The sequence below is a fragment of the Dermacentor albipictus genome, chromosome 8 (genome assembly GCF_038994185.2).
Source record: "Dermacentor albipictus isolate Rhodes 1998 colony chromosome 8, USDA_Dalb.pri_finalv2, whole genome shotgun sequence".
Lineage (NCBI taxonomy): Eukaryota > Metazoa > Arthropoda > Arachnida > Ixodida > Ixodidae > Dermacentor > Dermacentor albipictus.
This window is the reverse complement of record NC_091828.1, coordinates 61,445,787-61,473,328: the sequence shown is the minus strand read 5'-3', so window position 1 is coordinate 61,473,328 and position 27,542 is coordinate 61,445,787. Positions and strand designations below refer to the sequence as shown.

The 27,542-nt window shown below is 43.4% G+C and overlaps 1 protein-coding gene across 37 annotated transcripts in view; it reads right to left on the bottom strand.

Annotated features, from left to right (window-relative positions):
• Positions 1 to 1,035: 1,035 nt before the first annotated feature.
• LOC135915154 (histone-lysine N-methyltransferase PRDM9-like) overlaps positions 1,036 to 27,542 on the bottom strand; it is a 473,262-nt gene continuing 446,755 nt past the window's right edge. For 18 of the 37 annotated variants that reach the window (XM_065448165.2, XM_070523463.1, XM_065448166.2 and 15 more), the window contains 3 exons: positions 26,468 to 26,572; positions 21,347 to 21,445; positions 1,036 to 4,719 (listed from right to left, as the gene is read on the bottom strand). In XM_065448165.2, coding sequence (XP_065304237.1) covers positions 3,912 to 4,719; positions 21,347 to 21,445; positions 26,468 to 26,572 — 1,012 coding nt within the window. In that variant the 3' untranslated portion in view covers positions 1,036 to 3,911. The remainder of the gene's footprint in view (positions 4,720 to 21,346; positions 21,446 to 26,467; positions 26,573 to 27,542) is intronic. The other 19 variants (XM_070523460.1, XM_065448155.2, XM_070523457.1 and 16 more) reach the window with 12 other exon arrangements.

Here is a 27,542-nt window from a genome sequence, read left to right as displayed (position 1 = left end):
GGATAGAACGCAATGTATCAGATGCACAGGTAGCCGTAGAAGGCAGTTAAAGAAGGTCTGATGAAGAAAATGTCGTTTACGTAGATGTGTACAAAACCCCTAGTAAAAAAAAATGTATTGTGTGCCCGATTAAATCAAGCTGATTAGGTGACCAGGTAACGGCCGCGTTTCAAGTGCGATGCAATATATAATCACCATCATTAACATACTATTATGCTACTTGGCTTGCGATGTCAGATGCGCGCCAGGTATCATCTCTACGTAGAAGCACTTTGTGTTGAGTTGCATATTAGTACATCAGGTGGCAAACCATGTAGCAGCTGCAAAAGTAGCGGTACAAGGTTGGTAGAAAAATCTTGAGGAAGAAAAAAGATTATGGGGATGTAATGATTTAATGTAATGAAATACATGTATGCCATACGAGAATAATTCAAGCACTGTAGACGACTGTCACCGTTCCTTTCAAAGGTAATGCCATTGAATCATGTTCATAATCATTAGCATCGCATTGTGCCATTTGACACGCTACGTGACTTGCGCGGCGCGTAGCGTCGATACATCCAAAATTTGCATTGCAGTTTCGTTATATTCTACCAGGTGTCCCGACATGAAGCAGTTGCATATTAGCGGCGAGAACATGGAGTGGCGCTCTCTCACGAGTGACGTCACGGCCAGGACGCCGCTCGGTCAGGCTCACTGGGCTGCCGCGCGCGCTCGTTCCCTTCGTGTATGCTTGGGGTATGGGTGGCTGGAGCCGTACTTATCGAAGGATATGTCGGCTTCTTTCTGCTACCATACCTGAATCGCATTTCTTTCTTCTAAAGGGGCGAGAGTCAAGAAAATTTGCCGCTGGAATGTCGGAATCTATGTAGCGTTGAAAAGGTTCACTGGTTTTTCAATGCATACATTCGCCGTGTCTGTCCATAAAATTAGCGTAAAAATAATGTCTGCAAATTCAACAATTCAACGCACGATGCTATGTATGATGCTTTGCTAAAGGCTGAACATTACCTCAGTACTTGGCTATGAGGGACATTGCATTTTACTTAGAAGAAATGTCTTGGTATTTGGTGCTAAAATGTGTCCGTGTTAGAAAGACACTACCGAGCGAAGCTCTCGTCGTCATTATTATTACTGTGGTGAGTTGTTCTTCTCAAATATGACCACTTTATTAATGCGTAAAAGAAATAGGCGTGCTTTACGTGCGAAAAATTTTATGCTATGTCACCGCTCTCTGAAACAGGCCCCCATAAAACGAATTGCTGATTGCTGCTAACACGATGGTGCGTCATGTATAGTATGCATATGCTTCAGTAATACCATAACAGCAATCACCCTAAAGAAATGTTTCGTGGTTAAAATCGAGAGCCAATCAATTGCCAGTCATGAAACGTTTCATAGTGGCCTTCACAGTAGCCTTTATCGACAATATGGCACACCCCTCACCCAACGGTAGCAAACAACTCTCGTTGTGGCGAGGCATGCATTGTTCGCACAACCCATCTGTTGAGTACAACTTCGAATTAAAAGCACGAATAAGTTTTTTACAGTGCCAATCGCAATGCCTAAAGTACACTCGAGGTACTATAGCGCACCTTAGGCTGCCTAGGAAAGGAAAATTCAAGCATCTTAAGTCACACCATGCTTCCATCCATCGTTGTTCAATCATACAAACGGAAATTAGGCTGCTTATTGCTAGAGAATTTAAGGGATGTTCACTCTAGCAGACGGTCTGGCTCACAGACAAAATAATTTCCTTTTAACTTTATTTAACATGGAAGGTGAGAATCGGACAAAACATATGGAGGGATAACAAAACAACTTCGAAAGGAGGTTATGAGTGGGAGAAAGAAATTTTCTTTTGGTTTCAAGGAAGCCTTCTCGACTTTGAAGGGCAATTTCTTGTCCACGTGGAATATAAAGGGTTTTCAATGAACACTTTCGAATGTTTTTTCGCGTCGTCGGTACATAATAGAGAACCTCGCAAACCTTTATAACGAAGACACCTCAAGCCTTACAGTTTCACCTGGTTTTTGACCCTGCAGCTTGAAATTATATCTTCAATATGTGCCGTACTACTAAAGAATGAAGCCTCGGCTTTTTTCTGGCTTCAGCCATACGATCCAAAAAGCATATTTTCACAGAAAGACTTTGTCCGACCAGTCTGTGCATTTCTCCGCAATGTTCGGGAATTTATATATCGAAACTAGTGTCGTCCTGAGAAATTGTTACGAGTGGATTCGCATTGCGATGTCCACTGCTAGAACTTGTAAATTGTGACATGGGTCATAACATAATTAGCTAAAAAGTTAATTGTGAATTCTCGTTGATTAGTCGATTTTGCATTTCAATTTTTTGTGCAAGTAGTGTCCCCTCCTCCGAGTAGACCGGCTTATCAACTAGAATTGAGCTATCTGCCACACGCAAACTTTAAAAAATTTTGAGTGTTCGCTGAAACACCCTGTATATTCCACGCGGACAAGAAATTGCCCTTCAAAGTCAAGAAGGCATCCTTGAAACTAAAAGAAAATTTCTTTCTCCCACTCATAACCTCCTTTCGATTGTCCGATTCTCCATTTCCACGTTAAATAAAATAAATGGAAATTACTTTGTCTATGAGCCAGAGCGAACTGCTAGAGTGAACACCACTTAAATTCTCTAGCAATAATCAGCCTAATTTAACGGAAGCAATACACGATTTGCAGGAAAGAGAGAAAGATACACCAAGGTTGTAGATGGGGGATCATTGAATATGTTAATAAATACAATCAATAAAAATGATTTTGAACTCAACATGAAAACATTTGTGAAGCAAATAAGATCTAAGTAGACAAATATGACTCCAGTTCGAAAATCTGGTTTTGTGCTTAATGTTGGGTAAATTTCAATCAATATTTTCTGCGAGTACCTTTGGTTTTAATGTTCATACGGTAGACGCGTGCAGCAGTTACGGATATGCGAAAAAGTTAAATACATGAAAAAGTAAACTACCGAAATACCTGGACAATTGATGGGATACTTACAATCTGAAGAAAGGATGCTACTCCATTTCTGATAACGGTATGCATTCCTCAGCCTCTAAAGCCTCAGATCATGGTAGATGTTCATTTCCACTGTGATGGGAGGTTAATCGTTAAAGACATCCACAGTAAAAACTTGTTTAAATGACACCAAAATGCTTGCAACTGAAATTTTCTGAACTGAATAGGCGTTAATGGTGATTCAGCTGGCAGTTTCAAGGCGAAGTCCCAGGAATATAAAAGCGGCAACCTGTTAGGGTTTGTCATGAAGACAGAATTGCGGAACGAAGAACCAGACGAACATCACCCACTTGCGAAATTGTTATACTAACTGTTGGGGTAATATCTCCCCTCGTGATGTTTTGACAGCCAGATAACACAGCTTACATCGAGGATTTCTCCAAGTGTTTTCGCCGTCACAGGAGCTCAAAAGCACACCGCGCGCTTTGCCCACATTGTCACCCTTTGTGTTAACTCGTACATTTGCCCAAAAATTCGGCCACTCGGCGGGAGATGTTTGCTACCATGAATCATATTTATAGAGGCGATAAATGCTCTGCAGACGACTGAGTTTATCAGCGCACCGAATTAGTTATCGTGGTCATTTAGCAATGCGCGCAATGGAATGCGTGGAATTTTCAACCATGTCTCTAAAAATAACTCTGCACACACAAGCCGTATGTTGCTAGCAAAAACATCTGTGGAGGGTTTTCTTGCCCTCTAAGCGATTGCGGCACTACGTAAACTGATGCGGTTTCTCATCCCTGTGTTTACTGCAGTAATGTTCCGGAGGCAACTCGCGCGTAACGAATTCTGTTCATCCTTCGCAATGCCGAGGTCTTCGCCTCTACAAGACTAGATATTTTAATCGAGAAATTGCTTGGCCGCCAATCATTGAGGACATTGTGGGCCGGCGTGAGAATTTTCGTCTGTATGCTTTTTAATATGCGTGGTGAGTTGGGTCCTCCACATGTAAGATTTACAACAAATAGGGCACGCAAAGGGCTTCTCACCCGTATGCAATATGAGATGATCCTTGAGGGATTGCTTCCTTGTGAACCTTTTATCACACATGTTGCAGACAAAAGCTTTTTTACCTTCATGGTCAGCGAGGTGGTGCGTGAGGGAATCCTTCCTTGCGAACTTTCTGGGACATAATTCGCAGACGAAGGGTTTTTCCCCCGTATGGCACCTGATATGTCGTTTGAGGTTATCATTCCTTGTGAAGCTTTTATGGCATATTTTGCAGACAAAGGCTTTTTCAGCCGTATGGGTCGCGAGATGGTGCCGGAGGTAATGGTGCCTTGCGAAACTTTTAGAACATATTGCGCAGACAAAGGGTTTCTCCCCCGTATGGCATCTGATATGTTGTTTGAGGCTATGATTCCTTGTGAAGCTGTTATGGCATGTTTTGCAGACATACGGTTTTTCACCCGTGTGCGTGCGGCGATGTGCTTCCAAGTTGCTGCTACGGGTGAATGACTTGGGGCATTTGTCACAAATGAAGGGCTTTTCGCCCGTGTGTTTCCTGCTGTGTCTCTCGAGTGCCGACATTTCGGCAAAGTGTTTGTGGCATTCCTTGCAACCATAGAGCTTGATGCTAGTGTGCTTGAGATGATTGTCCTGGTTCGATGCTCCATCGGAAGCAGTGTTGTTGGTTGCACTGTGCCGATTTCTTGCTTTTCGAGCGCCAGCATTCCTGCGAATAGACGGACGAAATATTGTAAATAGACACAATAACTGCTGTTAGAGAAAGACAGCAAGAGTTTTTTTAGCCAAGAGCAGAAAGAACTACTTCGCCACAATGTGAGAATGAGTGAGAACACTTTCTCTATAACAGGAGTCATCTGAAAAAAGGATACTTCTCTAACTAAAAATATTTGGTGCGTTTGATGTCCCGAATAGGAGGTTTACTCTGATAGCTGTAAGAAGTTCATTTATTACGGGGCAACAACCTTGTACGCTTTATTTGTAAACCCTTGCAAACTGAGTGGTTCTGTCAGGAATCTCACCAAAGGACAAATTATGCGGAACTGACATAGCTGTTGTCACCTGAAGACGCCCAGGCAATTTTGTGAATATTAATTATCCGAAAGTAGCCTGTTCAGCCTAAATGCTCACAACATGATATTTGCATTTTCTCGTTCGTATGCCTTTGGAGATGGTTCTTGAAAGTGCGTTGCTGCACGAACGACTGATCACATTAAAGGCAAGGAAATTATGTTTTTCACCCGTGTGGATGCGACGATGTAATATAATTATTATGAGTCCTGTGGGCAAATCGCGTTGAATATATATCGAAAAGGAATGTCTATGTCCGCACGTTTCCTGCTCCATCCCTCGAATTGCGGCATTTGCGCGAAGGATTTGGGACATTCATCGAACACATGAGGCTTGTCGCCAGTTTACGTTTCGAGTTGACGGTCCCAGCTCGACAGACTAGCGGGAAGTTTTCGGTGTTTGCACACCGATTCTTTGCCTTCCTTTTGTCTGCAATATTACAAATAGGTTGACGCAGGTTTTCACATTGGCACAGTAACATCTGCAACAGAAAGACTGCATTAAGTTTCTTTATTTTTTGCGAGAAGCAGCAAGTATTTCCCGCATATGATATAAAAAAATCATGAGATAACTAGCGATTTGAAACGCATGACTTATCGAACTAATATACTTGGTTTAATTAGACGTGCATGTAAATCAGGGAGTATTTTGATAGCCTTTAGGGAACGAGGAGAGAGAGAGGCTCGATTTTGTTAACAACGAACACATAAAGTTAACAGGCCATGAAGCCAACGAAAGCATAGGGTTACTTATATGTCATTAAAATGGAACATGTACAAAATAATAAGGAAAAGGGAAAATGAAAGTGAACGACGGTATGACCGGTCGCTAGGTTGGAGACGAACCCAGAACCTCCGTACATAGCCTTACGGTGATCATCATCATCATCATCATCATCATCCTTGTTATGCCCACTGCAGGGCAAAGGCCTCTCCGATGCTTCTCCAACTACCCCGGTCATGTGCTAATTGTTGCCATGTTGTCCCTCCAAACTTCTTAATCTCATCCGACGACCTATCTTTCTGGCGCCCCCTGCTACGCTTCCCTTCCCTTGGAATCCAGTCCGTAATTCTTAATGACCATCGGTTATCTTCCCTCCTCATTACATGTCCTGCCCGTGCCCGTTTTTCTTCTTGATTTCAACTAAGGTCTTATAAGCTCGCGTTTGTTCCCTCCACAATCTGCTCTTTTCTTATCCCTTAACGTTACACCCATCATTCTTCGTTCCATAGCTCGTTGCGCCGTCCTCAATTCAAGTTGAACCCTTTTCGTAAGCCTTCAGATATCTGCCCCGTACGTGAGTACTGGTAAGACACAGCTGTTATATACTTTTCTCTTGAGGGATAATGGCAACCTGCTATTCATGATCTGAGAATGCCTGCGCCGCAGCCCATTATATATCCTAATCCGCGGTCACTACCTGGCCTAAGTAATTGTTGTCCCTTACCACTTCCAATGCCTCGCTACCTATCGTAAACTGTTGTTATCTGGCGAGACTGTTAAACTTTACTGTAGTTTTCTGCAGATTAATTTTTAGACCACCCTTCTGTTTTGCCTCTCCAGGACAGTGAGCATGCATTGCAATTGGTCCCCTGAGTTACAAAACACGGCAATATCATCAGCGAATCGCTAGTTGCTAAGGTTTTCCCCGTTAACTTTTATCCCCAATTCTTCTCAATCCAGGTCTCTGAATACCTCCTGTAAACACGCTGTGAATAGCATTGGAGAGATCGTATCTCCTTGTCTGACGCCTTTCTTTATTGGGATTTTGTAGTTCCCTTTGTGGAGGACTACGGTGACTCCATAAAGAAAGCAACAAAATACCAATAAATAATCGCAATATAAACGACTTCTTATGGTGCTTATATGTAAACAGCAATATAATACGCTTTTATTTGTATGTTCGTGCAGGCTGCATTGTTATGTCAGGACTCCGACACATCCACTCAAACGAAAATGTTCTGAAATGGCATAACAACTTTTGTTATGGACACAGAAGCATTCGTTCTTGCAAATACTATTCATGTGAAGGTATGGAGTTTCATCTAAGTCAGGATAAATAATCGGGTTTTACATTCCAAAACCATGATCTCATTATGAGACAAACCGTGGTGGGGATTACGGTACAAATTTGACCTCCTGGGCTTCATTGCCGTGTACCTAGGTACACGGTTGTTTTGCATTTCGTTCACATCGACATGCGGCCGCTGCGGCCGGAATTTGATCACTGATGTCTGAGGTTGGGTTTGTTGCTACATGTCTTTTACAAATGGTTTTAGGTACAAAAAATGTGTGCTTAGTAGCGCAACACCAAAGCCATTAAGCAATCACGGTGGGTCAACCAACTAAACCTCAAGATTACGCCACTCGTAATTTATGAGCACTATAGAAAGACAATAAAATTTTCACGAGTTTAAATGCGGTGCTGCGAAAAACCGTAACCACCTAGAAGAAGACTCTGAATGAAGCATGATAACAAGTTTTACAGTACTCATTATTTGAAATTGGCTGCGGTGCTGAGGTAATTGCTAGAAATATTGCAAGATAATTTTTTCCAAGATGTTCCTCATGTCACAAACGCTAATCTGACGTGGTCCAGGAGGCACGTACTGGTTAGAGGTAGCCGAGGTGGACGTCGCATCTTGATCGTAGCTTTTCAGGCATGATGGTATCCATGAGAGACCATACATCATGCAGATCAACCTCACCGGGAAGACGGACAATGTCGCAGGGAAGCGGTACCAAAAGAGAGCGACGCTCGTCAAGCCGCTAGCGTATAGTGATGTAAGTGACCGGAGTGGGATTTTGAGCCACCAGGGCTTTAAATGCCAACGGGCCTGCTCCGTTTAAAACGCGTGGAATTCGTTCTGCTTCCATCATGTTAGCGCTAACACGTCGGCAAAGCTCGAAGACGTCTTCAATGTACGATGTATACGACTTGCTTTCATGTTGACAGTAGTCGGCGAGCTTCTTTTTGACGGCATCAGATCAGTCAGCAGTAGTGCCGAAGATCTGTCGGATATTCTGGCTGATTTCGGCCCAATGGCCAATTTTCTGTTCGTGGTTCAGGAAGCATGTTTTGGGGACATGAGTTTGGTAGAATGCGACGTTAAGTAAGTTTCATGATCGCCTCACTTGTACTCGCTCATTCTATCGTAGTCGTTCATAAATCGTCAATGTCATCACTACGGACCCCTGCCGAAGCCTGGGGGATCACGCTGACGATTATTGAGAGTCCAAATTGGGGTGCCTGGGACTGCAGATTTAGCAGAAGCCGAGCAGCTGCGATGTAACATTCCTCTTACAGGCGGGTGCACCTGTCGGCAGCTCGAAAGAGAACGGAAAGCTGGTACAGCATTGACATCAAGAACCTCCACCACTAGTGTGGGTAGTATATACATACATAAGTAATGTGCTGGAAAAGAACATGCAGTATGAATTGTTTCAATGAGGACTACAACGAGTTATTCAAAGCCTTGTGCCTGCATGCCTGAGCTGTGTGACCTCTCGCCTTGGTTTTCTTTCTGTTATGTGAAGGCTTCATGAAAGCGGAACGTCTCTCAAACTTTCGTAGAGGTGCTGCGTCGTTACAGATCTGGAACGCTTCAGCATGAAGCTCCTTTCTGTTTCTGACACGTCTCCGGACGTTGCGCAGCCCGATCATCCCCATGCATAACTTGTCTTTTGAGGTGCACTACGCCAACGAGAGGCTCCCGCCTACAGCGGCACCAAATATATATATATATATATATGCGCGAATTGTGTTGGACTTTCTGGAAGACACACGGACACCAGCGACACCATTTGGTTGGTTTGGGTTTAATGGCACAAAGACAACTAAGGCCATGCTGCGCCAGTCACAAGACAAAAGGAAACAACGTTAGAGTAGGTAAACCTGCATTGCGTTATAGTTGGTGTAAATAACCAGTTTTCTCTAAAATGTCGAACAGGTTAGTAAATGGCACCAGGGAGTCATTTGCCAGTAATAGGGCAGGATGTAATGGTATATGTAAATTATACAGGTTGTGCAAAAAATTGGAGGACGCTTAAGCTTCCCCTTCAAGAGTGGAACGCGATAGCGTTATCGCACCCCGTTCGCACCGCCCACTCATTCGCTCGGCATACTGTTGAGTCACACAAAGACATAGTTTTCATATACAACACTTCAAAGTCCACAGCACAACTTTTCCCGAATTATTTGTTCCAGGAGCACCACGCAGACACATGACTCCTCGCCAGCAGCACGGCACACATCGCAGGGGACACTTTCCCACCAGACGCGCTACGGCACAGCGATCACATCAGAGGCGTCCCGCATCGGACGCAGCACCTAGGAATCGCGCTGTGAGTGGAAAGAGGAGCCGAATCGCCTAAACACGAGGGTTCGGGTGACGCACACTTAAAGTTGGAAGGGGAGAGAGCGAGAATACTTATTAAACGCAAGGGTATTGGGTCATCCTCGCATTGGTCCCCGCACGGCCCCAATGCGCTCAAAAGATACGAAGGGGAGAAGTGGTCGAGTGGTGCGCCACTGTCGGGGCAGCGTCGTATTTTGCGAGGAGGGGATCTTCTGTGTTTGCCGCAAGATGGCTCTGCGTGTGCGCCAAGCGCCGAAGAAATGTAGCGGAAACGTCCTTCGTTACTCGTTTAACTGCGACTTCTGTAGTTTACCTGCTCATCATTACCGATATACACAGCAGTATAACATTCTACGGCACGTTTCTAAGGCAACAACGCATTCATTAGAGGCGCTTTTGTCACGCATTGAAACATTGAACTCATGACTGAGTGGTAGCGTCTCCATCTCACAATCTGGAGACCCTGGTTCGACTCCCACACAGCCCATCTTGCAATTTGTTTTTAATTATGAATTTCCTTCCGGAATTTCCAACGCCGCCGATGCCGATGACACCGGCTTTTCTGCGACACGAGCTCCTTAATGCTGTCACTTTAAAACCTCCGTCTCTGTGTTGATGTGTGTACATGTTGTTAGGATGTGTATGACTGTAAAGTTGTTCAATGGATTTCTCATAAATTGGCTGGTTTGCTTTTCGGAGGAAGAAATTGTGCGTCAGATGTGTCTCCAATACAAAGTTGACACAAGATCACCTCGTAGAACCGTTGCTGGTGACTGTATGACTAAGGTTTGTCTTATTGCTTAAACAATGCTATTGTGGTGCCATTTTGACCTCAACGCCTTCAGAATCGGACTGGTACTGTATTTACATGGAAGAGCTGTATTTGTAATGTTTTTGTACGCTACCATTGCTGCGCTTCTATCCGCTGCTTTGTTGCTCGGTATCCCAACATGGCTTGGTACCCACCAAAACCTAATTGGTCTGTCGTAGTTGTTTGACGTTAATGCGTGTAAAATATTCCTTAACAGGCATTCACATTGGGATTTCACGTGTAGGGCCTTGAGTATGCTTACTGAATCTGTGTATACATGACAGTGTTTACAAGCGTGTCAGCGATGATCTTTTGAACTACCGCCCATATTGCTTATATCTCGACTGTGTAGGCAGAGGCATGCTGTGTTGATCGAATACTTGTTTCGCAACTTTCTTTTACGGCCCCCCACACCCACGTGTTTTTTTCGTTTTAGAGCCATCAGTACAAAATTTGATGTAATCTTTATATTTGTCATGAAGAGCGCGGAATTCTTGTGTATTGTGTTCGTGTGGCGTGTCTCTTCCTTAAATGTGTTAATGTCCAGTCGCATAACGGTGTGAAATCAAACCACGGAGGCAAACGTTCTGGCTTTCTGGCCACCTGGAGGACTTGCCGAGGGATGTCATAATCCCGACAATATTCCTCGTATTGCAGGATAAGCGGCCTAATCAAGTTTGGTTTATTTTTATAGTGCAAGTGTGTGCTGCACAGCGTGACGATGTTGTAGCACATGTGCTGTGGTGAGGACGTGTTTCTGAGTACGTAGGAAAAAGTTAGTAGCACTCTGCGCTGTTGTAAAGGATACTCATTACAGTTGACGTAGAAAGTCTAAATAGGTGATGATCTATAAGCGGCACTTGCCAGTCGTAGGCCGAGCTTATGAACCGAGTCATGTCGCCAGATGCAAGACTGTCTGGCTGAACCACATATGATGTTACCATAGTCTAATGTGCTACCTACTAAAGTGCGGCAGATGTGTAGCAGGCATTTATGGTCAGAGCCCCAGCGCTTCTGGGAGAGGACTTTGAGGATGTTATGTGCATTGTTCGCTTTATGTTTAAAACTATTTATGTGCGCAAGAAAGTTCAACTATTTGTCAAACAGAACACCCAGAAATTTGTGTTCTTGTTTTACGGAAGTGTGGCTTTCGGTAGCTTAAGGATAGGATCTGGTTGTAGGCCTCTTTTTTGTGAAAAGACAACACTATTGGTTTTTTCACTTGAGCAGCGGAAACAGTTTTCAGATGCGCACTGGGTTAGTTTGGTTAGCGCAATTTGGATTTGGTCACAGGTTGCCAAGTTTGATGCACGACACGAAATTTGTAGATCATCCACAGATAATAAGTGGATTACAGAGGTTGCATTTACATTACTGACCGAGTTAATGTTCACCACAAACAATGTTGTGCTTAATACACATCCCTGTGGTACACCATTTTCCTGAATGGATACGCGGAAGAGCACCGTTTCTTAACGCACTTGGAATGTTCGGTCGGACACGAAATCGGCTAGACATGTTAGCATTCTTCCGCGGATCCCTAAATCCGGTAAGTCCCTTAAAATACCAAACCTCGAAGTAGTGTCGTACGCCTTTTTTAGATCGAAGAAAACTGTGAGACAGTATTGCTTGTGTAGAAAGGCTGCACGTATTTCATGTTCTAGCCGGGCTAGATGATCTGTTGTGGAGCAACCGTTCTCGTACCCATACTGATGATTACCGAGCAGGTTCTCAGTTTGATTTTTATAATGGATTCATAAGACTTCGCAAGACAGCTTGCGAGTGCTACAGGTCGGTAGCTGGTTGCTGTTGCGGGAGGTTTTCCAGCTTTCAAGAAAGGATTTATGATGGCTTTCTTCCACTCGCTGGGCATTTCTTTGGTTTCCCAGATTATATTAAAAAAACGAAGCAAGGTTACAGCTGCTTTAGGAGGTAGATCAGCGAGCATTGCGTAGTGTACTCTGTTCGGACGAGGCGTTGTTTTTTGGCCAGTAGTGAGTACTCATTGATTTCCAGGAATGTTAGGGTGCATTATACGATCTCTCTGAGCTTCCTGTGGTCGGAAGCTTTAGTTTTTCTGCTGATTGCTTATATTTTAGTAATGTAGCGGAACAGTTTACTGAGCTTGATATGTCATGAAAATGCTGCCCTTATATGTATGCTTGTTTCTTTAGATTCGTTTGAGTAGCAGGGCGCGAGAGTATGGGGAACGTGTAAGGTGTAGAGTCGGCTCTAAACTTACGAAGCTGATCGCGCATTATTTTGGATGTTATTGAGCTATTTATGGAGGATACATTCATAGACTGTCTTTGGGTTTGCCGGCGCGTATACCTGGATTTTGTCTGTTTTTTTTGAAGTAGAGTAGGGTATTTTGTGTTGAGTGCCCCTGAAAATTATTCCCCACTTTGTTTTGTGCTTTTTTAGTTTGTGAACATTCATTCGTCCCACCACGGTTTTAATGTTTTCCTTAGGAAGCGGGAGGATCGCGGAATCGTTTGTTCTGCTGCAGCAAGCATAGCGGCAGTGATATTTTTATTCATTTCGTCTATTGTTTGATCATGTGAATCTGATATGTCATCCAGACTAGCCTTTTCGCAGAAGAGAGGCCAGTCTGCTAGATGGAATTCCCAACGGGGTGATCTTAATGGTACTGTAGGGAAAGGAGATGTTTTTTTTAATAATGCCAGGCATATTGTCACTGCCAGAAGGATTGTCAATGACACTGCATTTAAATAGATAAAGAAAGATGGAGTGCACAGCACCAGATCTAGACAGCTCATATCTGCTGTGGGTGGGGAGCAGTACGTTGCCGCACCAGTGTTTGAAAGGCATATGTCGTTTGTCAGGATAAAATATTCACGTCTTTGTCCCCTGGTGTCAGTTGTTTCGCTACGCCATATAATGTGTTATGTGTTTTAAGATCACGACCTATAAAAAGGCTCAGGTAGCTGGTTTAAAATTAACTGCATATATCTTACAGTAAAATGTGAATGTGGCGGAAAATATATTGAACAATTGATGATGGCTTTGTGTGCTAAAACAGTGATATCAACGGCTCCTATGTGACTACTAATGGAAACTTCTCTAGCTGCAATGCCGCTCTGCAGCACAATGGCTACACCACCCGAAAGCCGGTTTTCCCGAGTCTGGTCGCGCCGTACAACTGTGAAGTCTATTAAAATGTTTCTGTGTTTTCACCTAAGTTTATTTCCTGTGAGCACGAGGCCACACGAGAGAAGTTACTTAATAGGTCTTTGATGTCACCAAATTTGTGTGAAAGCCCTCTACAATTTCAGTGGATAAATACAAGCCATCTTGAAACTGGAAGTTATAAAAATGGCATTAAAAATTGAATGAGATAAGAAAGATGTTAGGTGACTCTGATCTAAAGAATGCTCATATCGATTTATTATTTAACGCGGTTATTGGGATTTTGTCCCTTTCTCTGCGCGTGTCCTTCGACGTCGACAACACCGGGGTTTTTGGATCGACCTCCATCGCTCTCTCTGAGGTGCTGGAGGAACGAAAATTGGGCGACGAGACATGTGTCTCGGGCCTTGGAGTTCGGTTGATTTTACGGTCCTGCGGGACTGGTGTCTGCAGGGCCTTTGAAGAGGATGGAACAGTGCTAGCTGCTTCACCACGGAGGCGGAAGGTGGTCACTGCGGGTCCACTATGCGTGTGCTCGGAGGACTGGGACACTGCCCCCACCTGTGTCACATTGGCATAAATTATTCGCGAAAGTTATTACCATCGCTTTCTTGCTTCAGAGGACGAGATTTTTTCTTTGGCAGTTAGTGCAATTATTTTTTTCTTTTCTTGATCATGGGCAAGACCGCGAATAAGCTGGATGATCTCCTATGACGTTAACACAATGTGGGGAAAAGGTGCAGTTGTCAGATTGGTGATCGTTGGAGCTGCATTTTGAACAAGTTGTTTGTCCTCGGCATGCATTAGAAGTACGTCCAAACCTTCGGTATTTGAAATATCATCTGGGGTTCGGGATTTATGGCCTGACATTTACTTTTACATTCCCTCCATCTAGCGAGGTAGGCATTACATTTGTTCCAAAGGGGAGTATATCATTTTTTCGGGATTTTTTGGTCGTTTCTGCGGATGCTCTTTTATATAAGCATTCTTTAGATATGTGTCACCTAACATCTTTCTTATTCTCATTCACTTTTAATGCCATTTTTACAACTTTCAGTTTCAGTTTCTACGTTTCAGCTTTTTAAAGCGTGAACCTTCCGCGTTTCCCACTTGAACGCGACATGATATTTCTACAACCGAAAAGAATACCTCGCCATCATTTGGGCTACGGCATAATTCGGCCCTTAACTATATGGTAGGCCGTTCAAGATTCTCAGCCTCCATCCCGCGTTGCGTACACTAGTGAAATTAAAGGGGCAATTGGAACCCTGGCGTGGTGGAAGGGCAAAAGTACGACATGACTAATCGACAATTCCGGACAGAAATACTGATGCCGACTTCCTGTCTCGCGTTCCAGTGGACCAACCACCCAAAGTTGACCAAGACGCCGCCGCCTTTCTAGCAACAATAAGCACAGGCAACTTTGCCGAGGAGCAGCCAGCGGACCCGGATCTCCGAAGCCTTGCTGAGTACTTGCAAGGCAAGGCCGACGTTGTCGGGAGAGTACTTAGGCGCGGATCGTCTTCGTTTTTATTACGAAACGACGCCCTGGTGAAGTATAACTTTTCGACATCCAGCGCGAACTACTTTCTCGTTGTGCCCGAAGCACACAAGTCAGATGTGCTGCACGACTGCACTACGATAAGAGAGCCCCGGCACCTCGGGTTTTCCCGTATACTCGAAAGAACAAGAGAAATACTATTGGCCGCACCTGAACGCCGACGTCGCCCATTGTGTCTATACATGCCGAGGCGGGGAGCGACGCAAGACACCAGTCGATTGAGTCGTACTATAGTTGATTGAGCCTCCTTAACCCGACCATTTTAGCAGATACGCATGAATTTGTTACGCTCTTTTCGATGTTAACATCGGGAAATAAGTGGATCGTCGTGGCGGCGAGTTACGTCACCCGCCTTTTTCAAACGAAAGCTCTGCTGAAAGGTAGCGCAGCCTACCTGGCGAAATTCCTCGTAGAGAACATCCTGCCGCGACAAGGTGCCCCAGAAGTTCTCATCACGGACAGAGGAACGGCCTCTGCAGCAGAGCTCACTCAATTCATTCTGCAATAAAGCCAGACAAGCCACAGGGCGGCTGCCTACTGCTCGCGGACAAATGGTCTTACGGAGCAACTGAACAAGACCCCCACCGACAGGCTTGTAATATACGTCGACGTCGCGCAGAATACTTGGAGTGCGGTTCTGCCATACGTAACATTCGCTTGTAGCATGGCAGTGCAAAAAGCAACTGAAGTGATGCCGTTCAAGCAGGTTTACAGAAGGAACTCTACGATGACTCTAGACGTCATGATGCCGCGCCTTACCGACGGAAAGCATCCCGACGTCGCCGCCTATTTCCAGCGTTCCGAAGAAGCACGAGAGCTGGCCCGCCTGTGCCTGAAGAACTAGTAGAAGACCGACAGCCGACGCTACAATCTTTGACTACACGCTGAATACCAGCCTGGCGACCGTGTTTCGGTTTCTACCCTGATACGCTAACGTGGACTACATTGGACCCTGCAGAATCAATCAATCAATCAATCAATCAATCAATCAATCAATCAATCAATCAATCAATCAATCAATCAATCAATCAATCAATCAATCAATCAATCAATCAATCAGTTTTTATTATAACATAAAGAAACTGTACAGATAGATGTATACAGAAGGTCCCATAGTAAAAACTGAATTGGGACCTCCTGGTCATGGTTAACATACAAGTTCATTGGCAAGAAACAGCAGCTCAATCGGTAGAATTGCAGTAATCAGAAGTAATGAAATACAGATATAAGTAAATGAAGTAATTCATAGACAATATCCGACGCGTTGGCGCCCTTGACTATGAGGTCGTGCCAGATGGCATTTCGCTATCACAGCGGCGCCGCTGACGTCCTGAAATAGTTCGTGTTGTGCGACTTAAGCCATTCTATCAGCGCTAAAGAAGTTTGGGACTATGCATAGCTGAACCTTGGACTTCATTTTTTTATTGTTACTTTGGACTTTGTTGTTTCGTTACTTCGGTTTAATAGGTGTACTGTTTTTCGCTCTCCAGTTCTGTTTGTAGCATCGGGAGGATGCTTATTGAGAGGGGGTATTGACACGTGTACGTACCCGCATATCTTTTCCGACTGACCGCTTTTCACCATTTTAAATGTTATCGCTCAGCGCGGGACGCGCCTGTATGTTTGGGAAGTTTGCCGAATGTTGTCGATGGTTCTAACTGCTGTCTGTTGTCGCCGAAGCTTGTGTAATCTAATTGCATGTGCGACGTGAATTGTGTAGAACTTTCTGGAAGACACGCGGGTACCAGCGATTACTCTGGAACCTTCGGTATGGTATGGTATGGTAAAACTTTATTATGGAACCTTCGGTGACTACTGTATAAAGGCCGACGTGCGTGACCGGCCGATCAGATTGTCGATGGTCGCCGACCGTGTCACCCGCTATCGCTTCTCTTTGAGTGTAGTCTGTTCTTGAGGGCACAGGTTCACCCAATAATGCATTAGTTGGGTCATACACTATTTTGCTGCTTTTTTTCACAACACACATGCACACACACATATGCGAATATTTTATAAAACTACCGGTGAAGTGGGAAATGAAGCCCTTGCACGCTGACAAAGTAGGCAGAATATTACAGTGTATACGATATTACCTTCCTACAAATAAAACTAAATTACAATGTCGGCTAGTTGGTCATCGGATAGGCCAGATTTCTTAATATCCTTCAATGCTATCCTTCAATACCATTCCAGAGATTAGACAACAATTATAAATTTTGTTTCTTTGCCCGTGAGACTGCGGATTGTAACAGGTCACCTGATGTGATTCCACAGACTACGACACTGATGAATTTTTTTTATGGTGTTCACGATATTTTGTTGAATGACGATCTGTGATATTTTTACTTCCATGCATGAAAACTATCCAGCTCGTTCTGTTCGCTAGCTGGTTATATTAGTACTTGTCCTGAGACGCACATCTATGAACGGCCACGGCATTATTAGCAACAGCTATGCCTCTATTTTTTAAGCAGTTTGCCGCAAGATGTTAATTTGCGCCATTTAAGAACATGTTCTTTTTTTTCATCTCTTCCACTGTTTTAACAACTACAGTAATGAAGTTTGCAGTAGCCATGGGTAAAATTATTGAAACGTCCGTCGGATGAAAAAATAGGTATTAATATCACATCGGGGAAATGAAGTGTTCTAACATGATCATTCAGGGTACCACCCCCCCCCCCCCAAAAAAAAAATGAAGAGGATGGATGCATTTATGAATTGAATGGAAAATAATTTCTTTAGTTTTTTTGCTGCTTACAGTGGGTGTATTCGCTGTTGCTCATTGTGATAGTGCGCGTAATATTTGGTTGGGTTTCTTTGCTTTTTTGGGCATTTTATTACATCAGAGTAACCCGCCGTGGTTGCTCAGTGGCAATGGTGTTGGGCTGCTGAGAACGAGGTCGCTGGATCGTATTCCGGCCACGGCGGCCGCATTTCGATGGAGACGAAATGCGTGAACACCCCTGTACTAAGATTTAGATGCACGTTAAAGAACTCAGGTGGTCTAAATTTCCGGAATCCTCCACTACAATGTGCCTTATAATCAGAAAGTGGTTCTGGCATTAAAACCCCATAATTTTTTTTATTAGGTCAGAATAGGTTAGCGAAACGCTACTGTCCTCAGCGCACATAATGATTTTTGTCAGTTTACTATGTTTACGTTACCTTGACATAAATCTAAACAAGAGGTCCAAGATGCCACCTGATGGAACGGCAATAGAAATGTCAAAGGCTCAGCTTTGCAGTGGTTTGTCAAGATATTGTGACATTGTATTGTTATAAATGAACCTTATCCACGGTGCAGTTATTAAGAAAGCATATTAAGGCGTAAGCAACCTTCGACGAAAGGTATAAAAGCCCTGATGAAGAAAGTCGCTGTCACGGGAGAAGTGTAATGTCTTGTATCTGTATAACAATGCGCAATTTTCAAAGTTAAGATATTTAGCCGTTATAACAGTGTACATGAATATAACTAGCAGCTTTATGAACGATAAGGAACACCTTAAACAACAACAAAAAATTAACCAGACGTATAATCATAGGGATACATAGGGCTCCTTAGATAATGGATGGGGTAGGTTTTTGTAGGGGTTGGCCAGCTGATATTTGGGTGTGTGTCAGCTTGAAATTGTGGCGCGGGGATGAGCTGGAAATTTAGGCATGGGGGTCAGCTTGAAATGTGGGCGTGGGGGTCAGCTTGAAATCGGGGCGCGGGTCAGCTTGAAATCGGGGCGCGGGTCAGCTTGACATTGGGGCGTGGGTCAACTTGAAATTCTGCAGCGGGCCAACTTGAAATTTGCAAGCGAGCGAACTTGAAATTTGTAAGCGAGCGAACTTGAAATTTGTAAGCGAGCGAACTTGAAATTTGTAAGCGAGCGAACTTGAAATTTGTAAGCGAGCGAACTTGAAATTTGTAAGCGAGCGAACTTGAAATTTGTAAGCGAGCGAACTTGAAATTTGTAAGCGAGCGAACTTGAAATTTGTAAGCGAGCGAACTTGAAATTTGGAGGGGCGCCAACTTGAAATTTGGAGGGGCGCCAACTTGAAATTTCAAAGGGCGCCAACTTGAAATTTCAAAGGGCGCCAACTTGAAATTTCAAAGGGCGCCAACTTGAAATTTGGAAGGGCACCAACTTGAAAGTGGGAAGTGCACCAACTTGAAAGTGGGAAGTGGGTCAACATGAAATTTGCGTTATGCTAATGCAGGCTTAGACAACTGAAGGGAAATTGCTATATATTTTATCAGTCACATTATATATTATACGGAGAATGCTAGTTATATCTCTCACATTTCTCTCTCTCGAAAGAACATCGCTTTCATCAGTAAGTGATAAACATAAGGAATTGGGGTAGCTTGCGTCCGAAAAATGATAATAGGTCAAGATTGTAAATATCTTCTACCTCACAGAAACGTTATTGAATGGTCCAGACAATCCTGCATCCGTCATTTCTTCGCTATTTATTGGAAGGCAAAATATAATGTTTTCTCAACGTCTATTTAGAAGCCAATAAATGTTTTTCTGTAGTTTCATGTGCTCGCAGAAACGTTTTTGTCAGGATGGTTGTTAGGCTGCTCTTGCCGATATCAGTTTTCAGTTGGTTCCATTTCATAGTGTTTTAAAGCTTCTAATAGTCTACTGACTTGATATTTGAATATTGCAATTTAGTCACCTGGGAAAAGTTGTATTTTATTTTCATAGTCCCCGAGTGAAAATCATGATCACAGTGATTTCTTTATGGTTTTAATGTCAAATTTAGTCACAACTGAACCGACGACAATTCCAAGCTGTAAGAAAGCCGTCTGATGTAAAAGCGTATCTACAAGCATTGATGCGGTTATTTCATTCTGAAATGTTCAGTCATATGATTGTCTTAAGCGAGGCTGGCATTAGGCACTTCATTGATTGGACTAAGACGGATGAAATGAATCGATTCACATCTGCGCACTGTATAAATATTTGGTCATCAGTGTTGAGAATATTTTTCATATGCCATAATGAAGTGCTGCTGTGCGAATTCCTCCACAAATTCAATTTAATTTAGCAATCACCTGAAAGGCGCAATTGAGACGGAAGCCTCGGTAACTACGTATCTGATGAATGATATGCTACCATACTTGTGCCCAAATGAGAACAACCTGATTCTTATCACTTTCCGCTCTTTTCTAGCAGCAACGCAAATATCGTATCGTACACATTTACACGCGATTGAGAAGTTCCCTAGTAAAATACGTTTGCAGATCTTTATTAGCACAAATTATAAAAATACGTGAAGAGTTTCACGAGAAAAGCGATTTCATTGCGTAAAATACAAACACATCAAGCGCACATAAAAATAAAGGTACCTTGGCAGAACATGCGTCTAATGTTACTCACTACATTCTTGTTCGAGCTACTGTGATCTTTGTGAAAGGAAATGCTGAAGCACGTGGCAAATAGCCTTGGTGTTGAAATGATGCGTGGAGGTGTGGCAAGACGTAAACACACACAAAAAAAAGAATTGAGCAGTCCGTATACCCGTGCTTCTTGCATTGCAATTTGCACCTATTTCTCGGGCTTTGTGGATGTTGCAAGGGAGATGAGAACAGAAGATTCTGACGGAGCGATGATGCTATTTTCTGCATACAGTATTAATTCTGACCGCTTTGGAATACGCGACAGAGTGCATTCATATCAAATTCGAATGAAATAGGTTGTATTCGCGGGTGTTTCAGGATAAAGGATAGCAAAAAAATAAGGTTTTGCGTAAAGGGTTGGAAGCGGGCGAAAAAATGGTAACCTTTTCGTCTTTTGCATTTCCCACACTACCACGTGACTTGAGGCGTGCGAGTCTGTTTGCCGCGTGCTCACGTCCTCTATTTTCTAAATATCACGATAGTTCAATACGGTAAATTCGTGTAGGCAAGCACTCTGAAGAGGCTTGAAGCCATCCTTCAACCGGCAATAATATATTTTCTAGAATATACTGAAAATTGTGTTCAATTTCTTAGAGGTACTTTTAGTTTGCAGTCAGAATATTTTTTTCTAGACAAATTATGGGGTATTATGTGCGAAAACCACGATATGATTACGAGGCACAGCGTAGTGGGGGACTCTGTAATAATTTCCACCACTTTATGTTCCTTAGCCTGCAACCTAAATCTAACACGTTTGTTCCCGCATTTCACTCACACCTTGATCCGATCGTCGTTTTTTCCAGAGAAAGCGGGCCGGTCACACAAAACAGATGTGTCGTGCGGGAATCCAACGCAAAAGAAATGTACATTGATTGAAAAACATTTGCTTTCTGCAGTTTAAGATGAAGCAGCTGCAGTTGCGCTGCATACAACATGATATTGACACAGCTTTTGGTGAGGCAACGTTAAGATTTGGTATGTAGGGCTCACCTCACACCGCCTTTCACATCGGTTGAAGGCTGCTCCATGGCCGCCTTGTTTATCCTTGGCGTTGACTCATCGCTGCTGCTGCTACTAGCGCTGCTGCTGCTGCATAAAAATGCATATCGTAATAAAAAAGGACGTAAGTTACCATTGTCCACTTCTCTCGCAACACGTATGGTAGACGGCACCGTTTTCGAGATTTCGTCATAAGTTTTGTCAAATGAATGTGATAGCTCCGAAGTGGGTGAAGTACGCTCACAATTTTGTCGCAGTAACAATAAATGTACCGTATACAAAAAAGATGCGACTCAGCTGCCCAGAATAAATCACTAATAAACAGCTGCTCAGAAATTTCCCCGTCACGTGGCATGCGTTGGTCACACAAATGAACTAATGTTCACATCGGCTTTGGTCAAGATTCGCTTTGAGTTGAACAGAAGTATTCTGGAATAAACAAACTCTCCACCTCTTCGTACTTGAGCGTGCTTTTTCGTAACGTAGTTACAAAGTAAGTTCCTAGTCGATCGTCAATTACCACCTGCGGTCGCTTGAAGGCTTTCTGGTATGTCTACGTTTTTGTACAATGCTGGAGCCTTGGCAAAAACAATCTTTTTCATTTCCTTCAATTGCTACGTGGGATAGGATCCAATGAAATTTAACGTTGATTCGCTTCCTCATTAGAACTTTGATGAGAGCCAGAGATTGCCTTGTAAATTTGTTTTTTAATTATGGGGTTTTAAGGGCCAAAACCACTTTCTGATTATGAGGCACGCCGTAGTGGAGGACTCCGCAAATTTTGGCCACCTGGAGTTCTTTTACGTGCACTTAAATCTAAGTACACGGGTGTTTTCGCATTTCGCCCGCATCGAAATGCGCCCGCCGTGGCCGGGATTCAATCCCACGACCTCGTACTCAGCAGCCCAACACCATAGTGTAAACGTGTCTTGAGGTAGGTTAAGGTGTGAAGCTTGGGTGCCCGTGAACGTCAAATTTGGACGTGGGTCAGCTTGTGTTATTCGGTTAAATTCGGTTTAGTGGCGCAAACGCGGCCAAGGGTATGCTGCGCCAAAGACGAGGTGTTTTTGATATACCATTGAAGAAGAAAAAGGCTGTGGTAATCTATACTTTGTGTGAAAAGCCAGGGTCATGTAATAGTTTACGCACGTCAGATAATGAGACCACCGGATCATCTCCTCCATTTAAAGCTGGGTGTAAAGGTATATGTAGTTTATAAAATTTGTGCAAAAGGTTTTGTCAGTAATATATGCATAACTGTTGGTGGTTCTTGGCATTTCTCGCATGTTTGTGCGTCTTTTTTGTCAGTATATAATTGTGTTTGTGTCCATGCGTATTCGACATAAAAATACTTCAAAGAATTGCTCCTAGTGGTTGCACGACTTCCACTCCCCAAGTACGGGTTTAGTGAGACGTAGCTTGTCCGTGCGATGGTCCCATTTATGTTGCCACTTTGACGTTAAGACCTTCCTAATCACACGGATACTATCTTCATATGGAACTGTTGCGTTTTTTATGTCTTTGTATGCTGCCATTTATGCACAATTATCAGCTGCTTCAGTACCCGGTATAACGACATGGCTTGGAACGCAGCAGAAACGAATTGATACACCGTATTTCTTTAGCGCCACTATGTTTAGAATAACCGCCAACAGGGATACACGCTCAGATTTTAGATGTAGAGCCTTTAGTATACTTAAGGAGTAGGTGTATGTGACTGTATTTTTGTGTTTGTCAGCGATACCTTCTCTAACTACAACCCATACACCATTAACTCCAGCAGTGAAAACAGGCGTGCTGTGGCAATCCAATACTTGTTTCCCAATTTTCCCTTATGGTCCGTACACCCACGTTTTGTTTCGTTTTAGAGTCATCAATGTAAAATTTCATGTTATTTGGATATTTATCCCGAAGGGCACAGAATTCTTGTATAATGTGTTCGTGTGTTGTGTCTCTTTTCTTTAAATGTGTTAATGTCCAGTCGCACGACTGTGTGAAATCATATCACTGTAGCAGTCGTGTTCTCTGGGAACATGAAGGACTTCATTAGGAATGTCATACTCCCGTCTAAATTCCTCAATCGCAGGGCAAGAGCCGAATAAGGTTCGGTTTATTTGTGTAGTGTAGGCGTGAGTTGCACTGTGTGACGATGTTGTAGCTTAGGTGTTGTGCGGAGGACTGAACTCTAAGCACGTAGGAAAGAGTGAGCTAAGCTCTACCGCTGCTCTAAGGGAGGTTCATTACACTTAAAGTTGAACTAGGAACAGGTGACGTTCTGTAGGCACCACTTGCCAGTCGCAGGCCGAAGTAATGTACTGGATCAAGTCGTCGAATATCAGACTGCCTGGATGAGCCATAAACCACGCAGTCGTATAGAACAGCACATAAGAGACCGGTAGATCCGTAAAAGACATCTTCGGTCGGAACCCCACTCCTTGTGAAACGAAAGTTTTAGGATATTCGAGGCTTTATTTGTTGCAATCTTCAGTGTTGCTATGTGAGCTAAGAAGTTTAGTTTGGTGCCAAAGGTTACCCCTAAAACGTTATGGTCTTGTTTGAGCGGCAGTGTGACGTCATTCCATTTTAGGACTGGATCGCTGCGTTTCTGAGAGAATAAAACTATAGCCGCTTTCTATGTGGAGAAATAGAAACCAGTTTTGTTAGCGCGTTCTGCAAGTTTATATTGTGATTTAAAGCTGCCTTTCACAGGTTGACAAAGTTGAGACGCGGAAAACCACATGGAGATCGTCTATGTACACAGTGCATAAAAGACAAAGGTATAATTTTATTAACTGAGTTCATATTACTATCAATAGTGTGGTGCTGAGAACACAGCCTTGTGGAACGCCATTTTCCTGTGTAAGTGAATGAGACTGCAGTGAGCCCAGATCTACCTGAAATGATCTATTAGACATAAAATCAGCTAGGCAGCTCAGCATTTTACCACGGATCCCGTGGTCAGCCTGGTCTCTTAAAATTCCATACCTCCACTTGGTATCATCGCCTTTTTATAAATCGAAGAAAAGTGCAAGACAGTGTTGCTTGTGAAAAAATGCGTATGGAATGTCATGCTGTAGACAGACATGATGGTCATTAGTTCAGCAATCCTTTTTATATCCAACCTGGGGGGGGGGGTATAATAGGTTTAATGATTCTAAAGTAAATACGACTCCTATAGGTAATTCTTTCACACGATTTTGCCAGACAGCTTGTGAGGGCAATGGGTCCGTAACTGTTTGCGGATGTTGGGGATATACTTGCTTTTAGAAAAAGCACTACTGTTGCCTTTTTCCACTCTTCCGGCATCGCACCAGATTCGCAGATTCTGTTGAAATATTTTTCGGAGAGCACCTGCAAATGCTTGAGACAGATGTGCCAGCATGGCATAGTGAATACGTTGGTGACTTTCTGTTGTTTTTTTTCCTGCAGAAAGGCCGGTATTTATTTCCTGCTCTGTGTTGAGCGTATTGAACAGGTAATTTGACGCGCTAGTAGTGGGCACCTTCTGCTTTTCTGCAGACTGTTTGCACTTTAAAAATTCTTTAGTATAATTCGTCGAACTGGATACATCACAGAAATGTTCTCCAAGTATCTCTGCCTGTTATCGTGGTGGTGTGTTTGTTCCTGGAGTTGTGAGTGACGGTATTGTGTAAGATGAGTAATCTCCCCAAAACTTTCCCAACTGTTCCCACATTCGCTTAGATGTCACTGAACTGTTAATTGAGGATATATATTTCTGCCGCGATGATTTTTCCTCCTGCCTTTGAAAAAATCGTGCTTTTACCTGTTTAAAGTATAAGAGGTTGACATAGGACGGGTATGTTCTCAAGATTCCCCAGGCCCTATTTTGACGCTTCTTTGCTTCTGCGCACGCTCAGTAAACCACCAGGGATAGGTGTTCTAGCGCACAAAGCTAGTTGCTTGAGGTATTGCCTTTCCTGCCGCTGACATGAAAATCACAATGAACATTTCATTAATTTCGTTTACGCTTAGTTCACTTCAAAATACTTCGTCGAGTTCTGCAGGTTTCATGACAAGCGGCCAGTACCGGACCAAGAAGGATTTTCCAGCGACGTGGTTTAACATTTGTTATGGGTAGTGATGATGCGAGTTCGATAACAGCAGGTAGATGATCGCTGCCATGTGAGGTGTTCAGGACTTCCCATTTGAATCAATAAAACCACATGGTGAGCAAAAGGCTAAATCCAGGAAATTAAGTTTTGTGATGTATGTGAGAAATAGGTTGGCGCACCTCAGATTAAAATACAAGCGTAATTTGATAAAACGAAATCTTCAATAAGCTGCCCTCTTTGGTCAGTTTTATCGCTGTCCCAAAGAGTGCAATGAGCATTAAAATCTCCAACTAAAAGAGGAGTCTCTGGCAACTGGTACATTGTACATTTACATGTACCAAAAGTAGTTTGGTATATAGGGTTAGAAGGGGCCGAAGAAACTGCGCTCTTTTCTGTTTTCGAATTTCCAGCACGACCACGTGACTTGAAGCTTTCCTGTGTGTTTGCCACATGCTCAAGTGTTTCATTTCATTACTATCATGATAGTACAATACGGTACTTTCGTGTAGGCAAGCACCTTAAGGAAACTTGAAAGCATACTTGAGCCGGCAATAATATGTTTTCTAGAATGAACCCAAAATTGTGTTTCGCGCCGTATGAATATACGTGGTCTGCCTTTCTGCAATATTTGAAAGGCACTTTTAGTTTGAAGTCAGAATATCTTTTCCATAAAAATTATGGTATTTCAAGTGCCAAAACCGTGATGTGAGGCAAACTGTAGTGGGGGACTGCGGAATAATTTGAACCACGTAAGTTTCCTAACTGGAACCTTAATCTAAAATATTTGTTCCCGCATTTCACCAAAATATAAACGCGGCCATCGGGGTTTTTCTCGACAAAGTGGACCGGTCACAAAAAGCAGGTGTGCCTTCGATGTATCCAAGAGCAAAAATATACATTAATTAAAAAAGAACATTTCCTTTCGGTGGTGCTACTCGTTGGTACAATAAAGTGATCCAGCTGCAGGTTCGCTGCATACAACACTATATTGGCACAGCTTTCGCAGAGCCAACGTTAAGATTTCGTACATAGGGCTCACCTCACACCGTCTTTCACAGTTGTTGGAGGTTGCTCCATGGCCGCCTTGTTTTTCCGTGGCCTTATCTCATCGCTGCTGCTGCTACTAGTGCTGCTGGTGCGGCTACTGGCAAAGACAAAAGACGCATAGTGCAAAAAGGAGACAAGTTAGCATTGTTCACTTCTCTCGTGACAGATAGTGTTAGATGGCACCGTCTTCGAGATTGGTCCATATGTTTCGTCAAATGAATATGATAACTCCATAAGGGGTGAAGTCTACTTATAATTTAGTTGCGTTAGTAATCAATGAGCAATACATAAAAAGATATGCGAATCAGCCACCCAGAATAAATCACTGTACTAAGTAGCTTCCCAGAAATTGCCGCGTCATGTGGCCTGCAGAGGTCACACAAATAAAGGAATGTTCATATAGACTTTCGCCAAGATTGCCCTTCAGTTGAACGCAAGCATTCTAGAATTCGCTGAAATTTCTCACCACTCCCAACTTGGGCGTACTCTCTCGTAACGTAGTTACAAGGTACGCTCGTGGGTGATCATCAATTAGCAGTTGTGGACGGGTATTGCATCCTTAGGGTTCTGAAGAAATTTTGCCGCTCATACTTTTGGGACACATGTCAGTGATAGGCAGTGCAAGAGCGCCAGTTTTTCATTTTCTTCAATTCCTACGTGGGATAGGTTGCAATAAGTTTGTCGTCGAATGCCCTTCCTCATTACAACTTTGATCAGCGCCAGAGACAGCCTTCTAAACTTGTGTTGAGGTAGGCCATGGGGTAAAGATTGTAACGATGACTTCGAGTCCATCAGCACCCCGACGTCACGTACGGCATACGCGCGCAGTTTTCGCAAAGCCGCTGTAATTGCGACAGTTCCTACTTTTGTAGACGAAATTACGGGGTCCCGGTGGCTAGACCATGACACATCAAAGGAGGGTATGCAGTATTGCGCTGCGCCAATTTCTGTTTGTGGACACAACGGCCAGTTTGCTGCACTCGTAGGCAGGTTCGAAGCGCTGTGATCAAGAGGTCTAGCACAATAAATTTTTATTGGACAGTTGAAATGTTGCGTTTGCAAGTGTA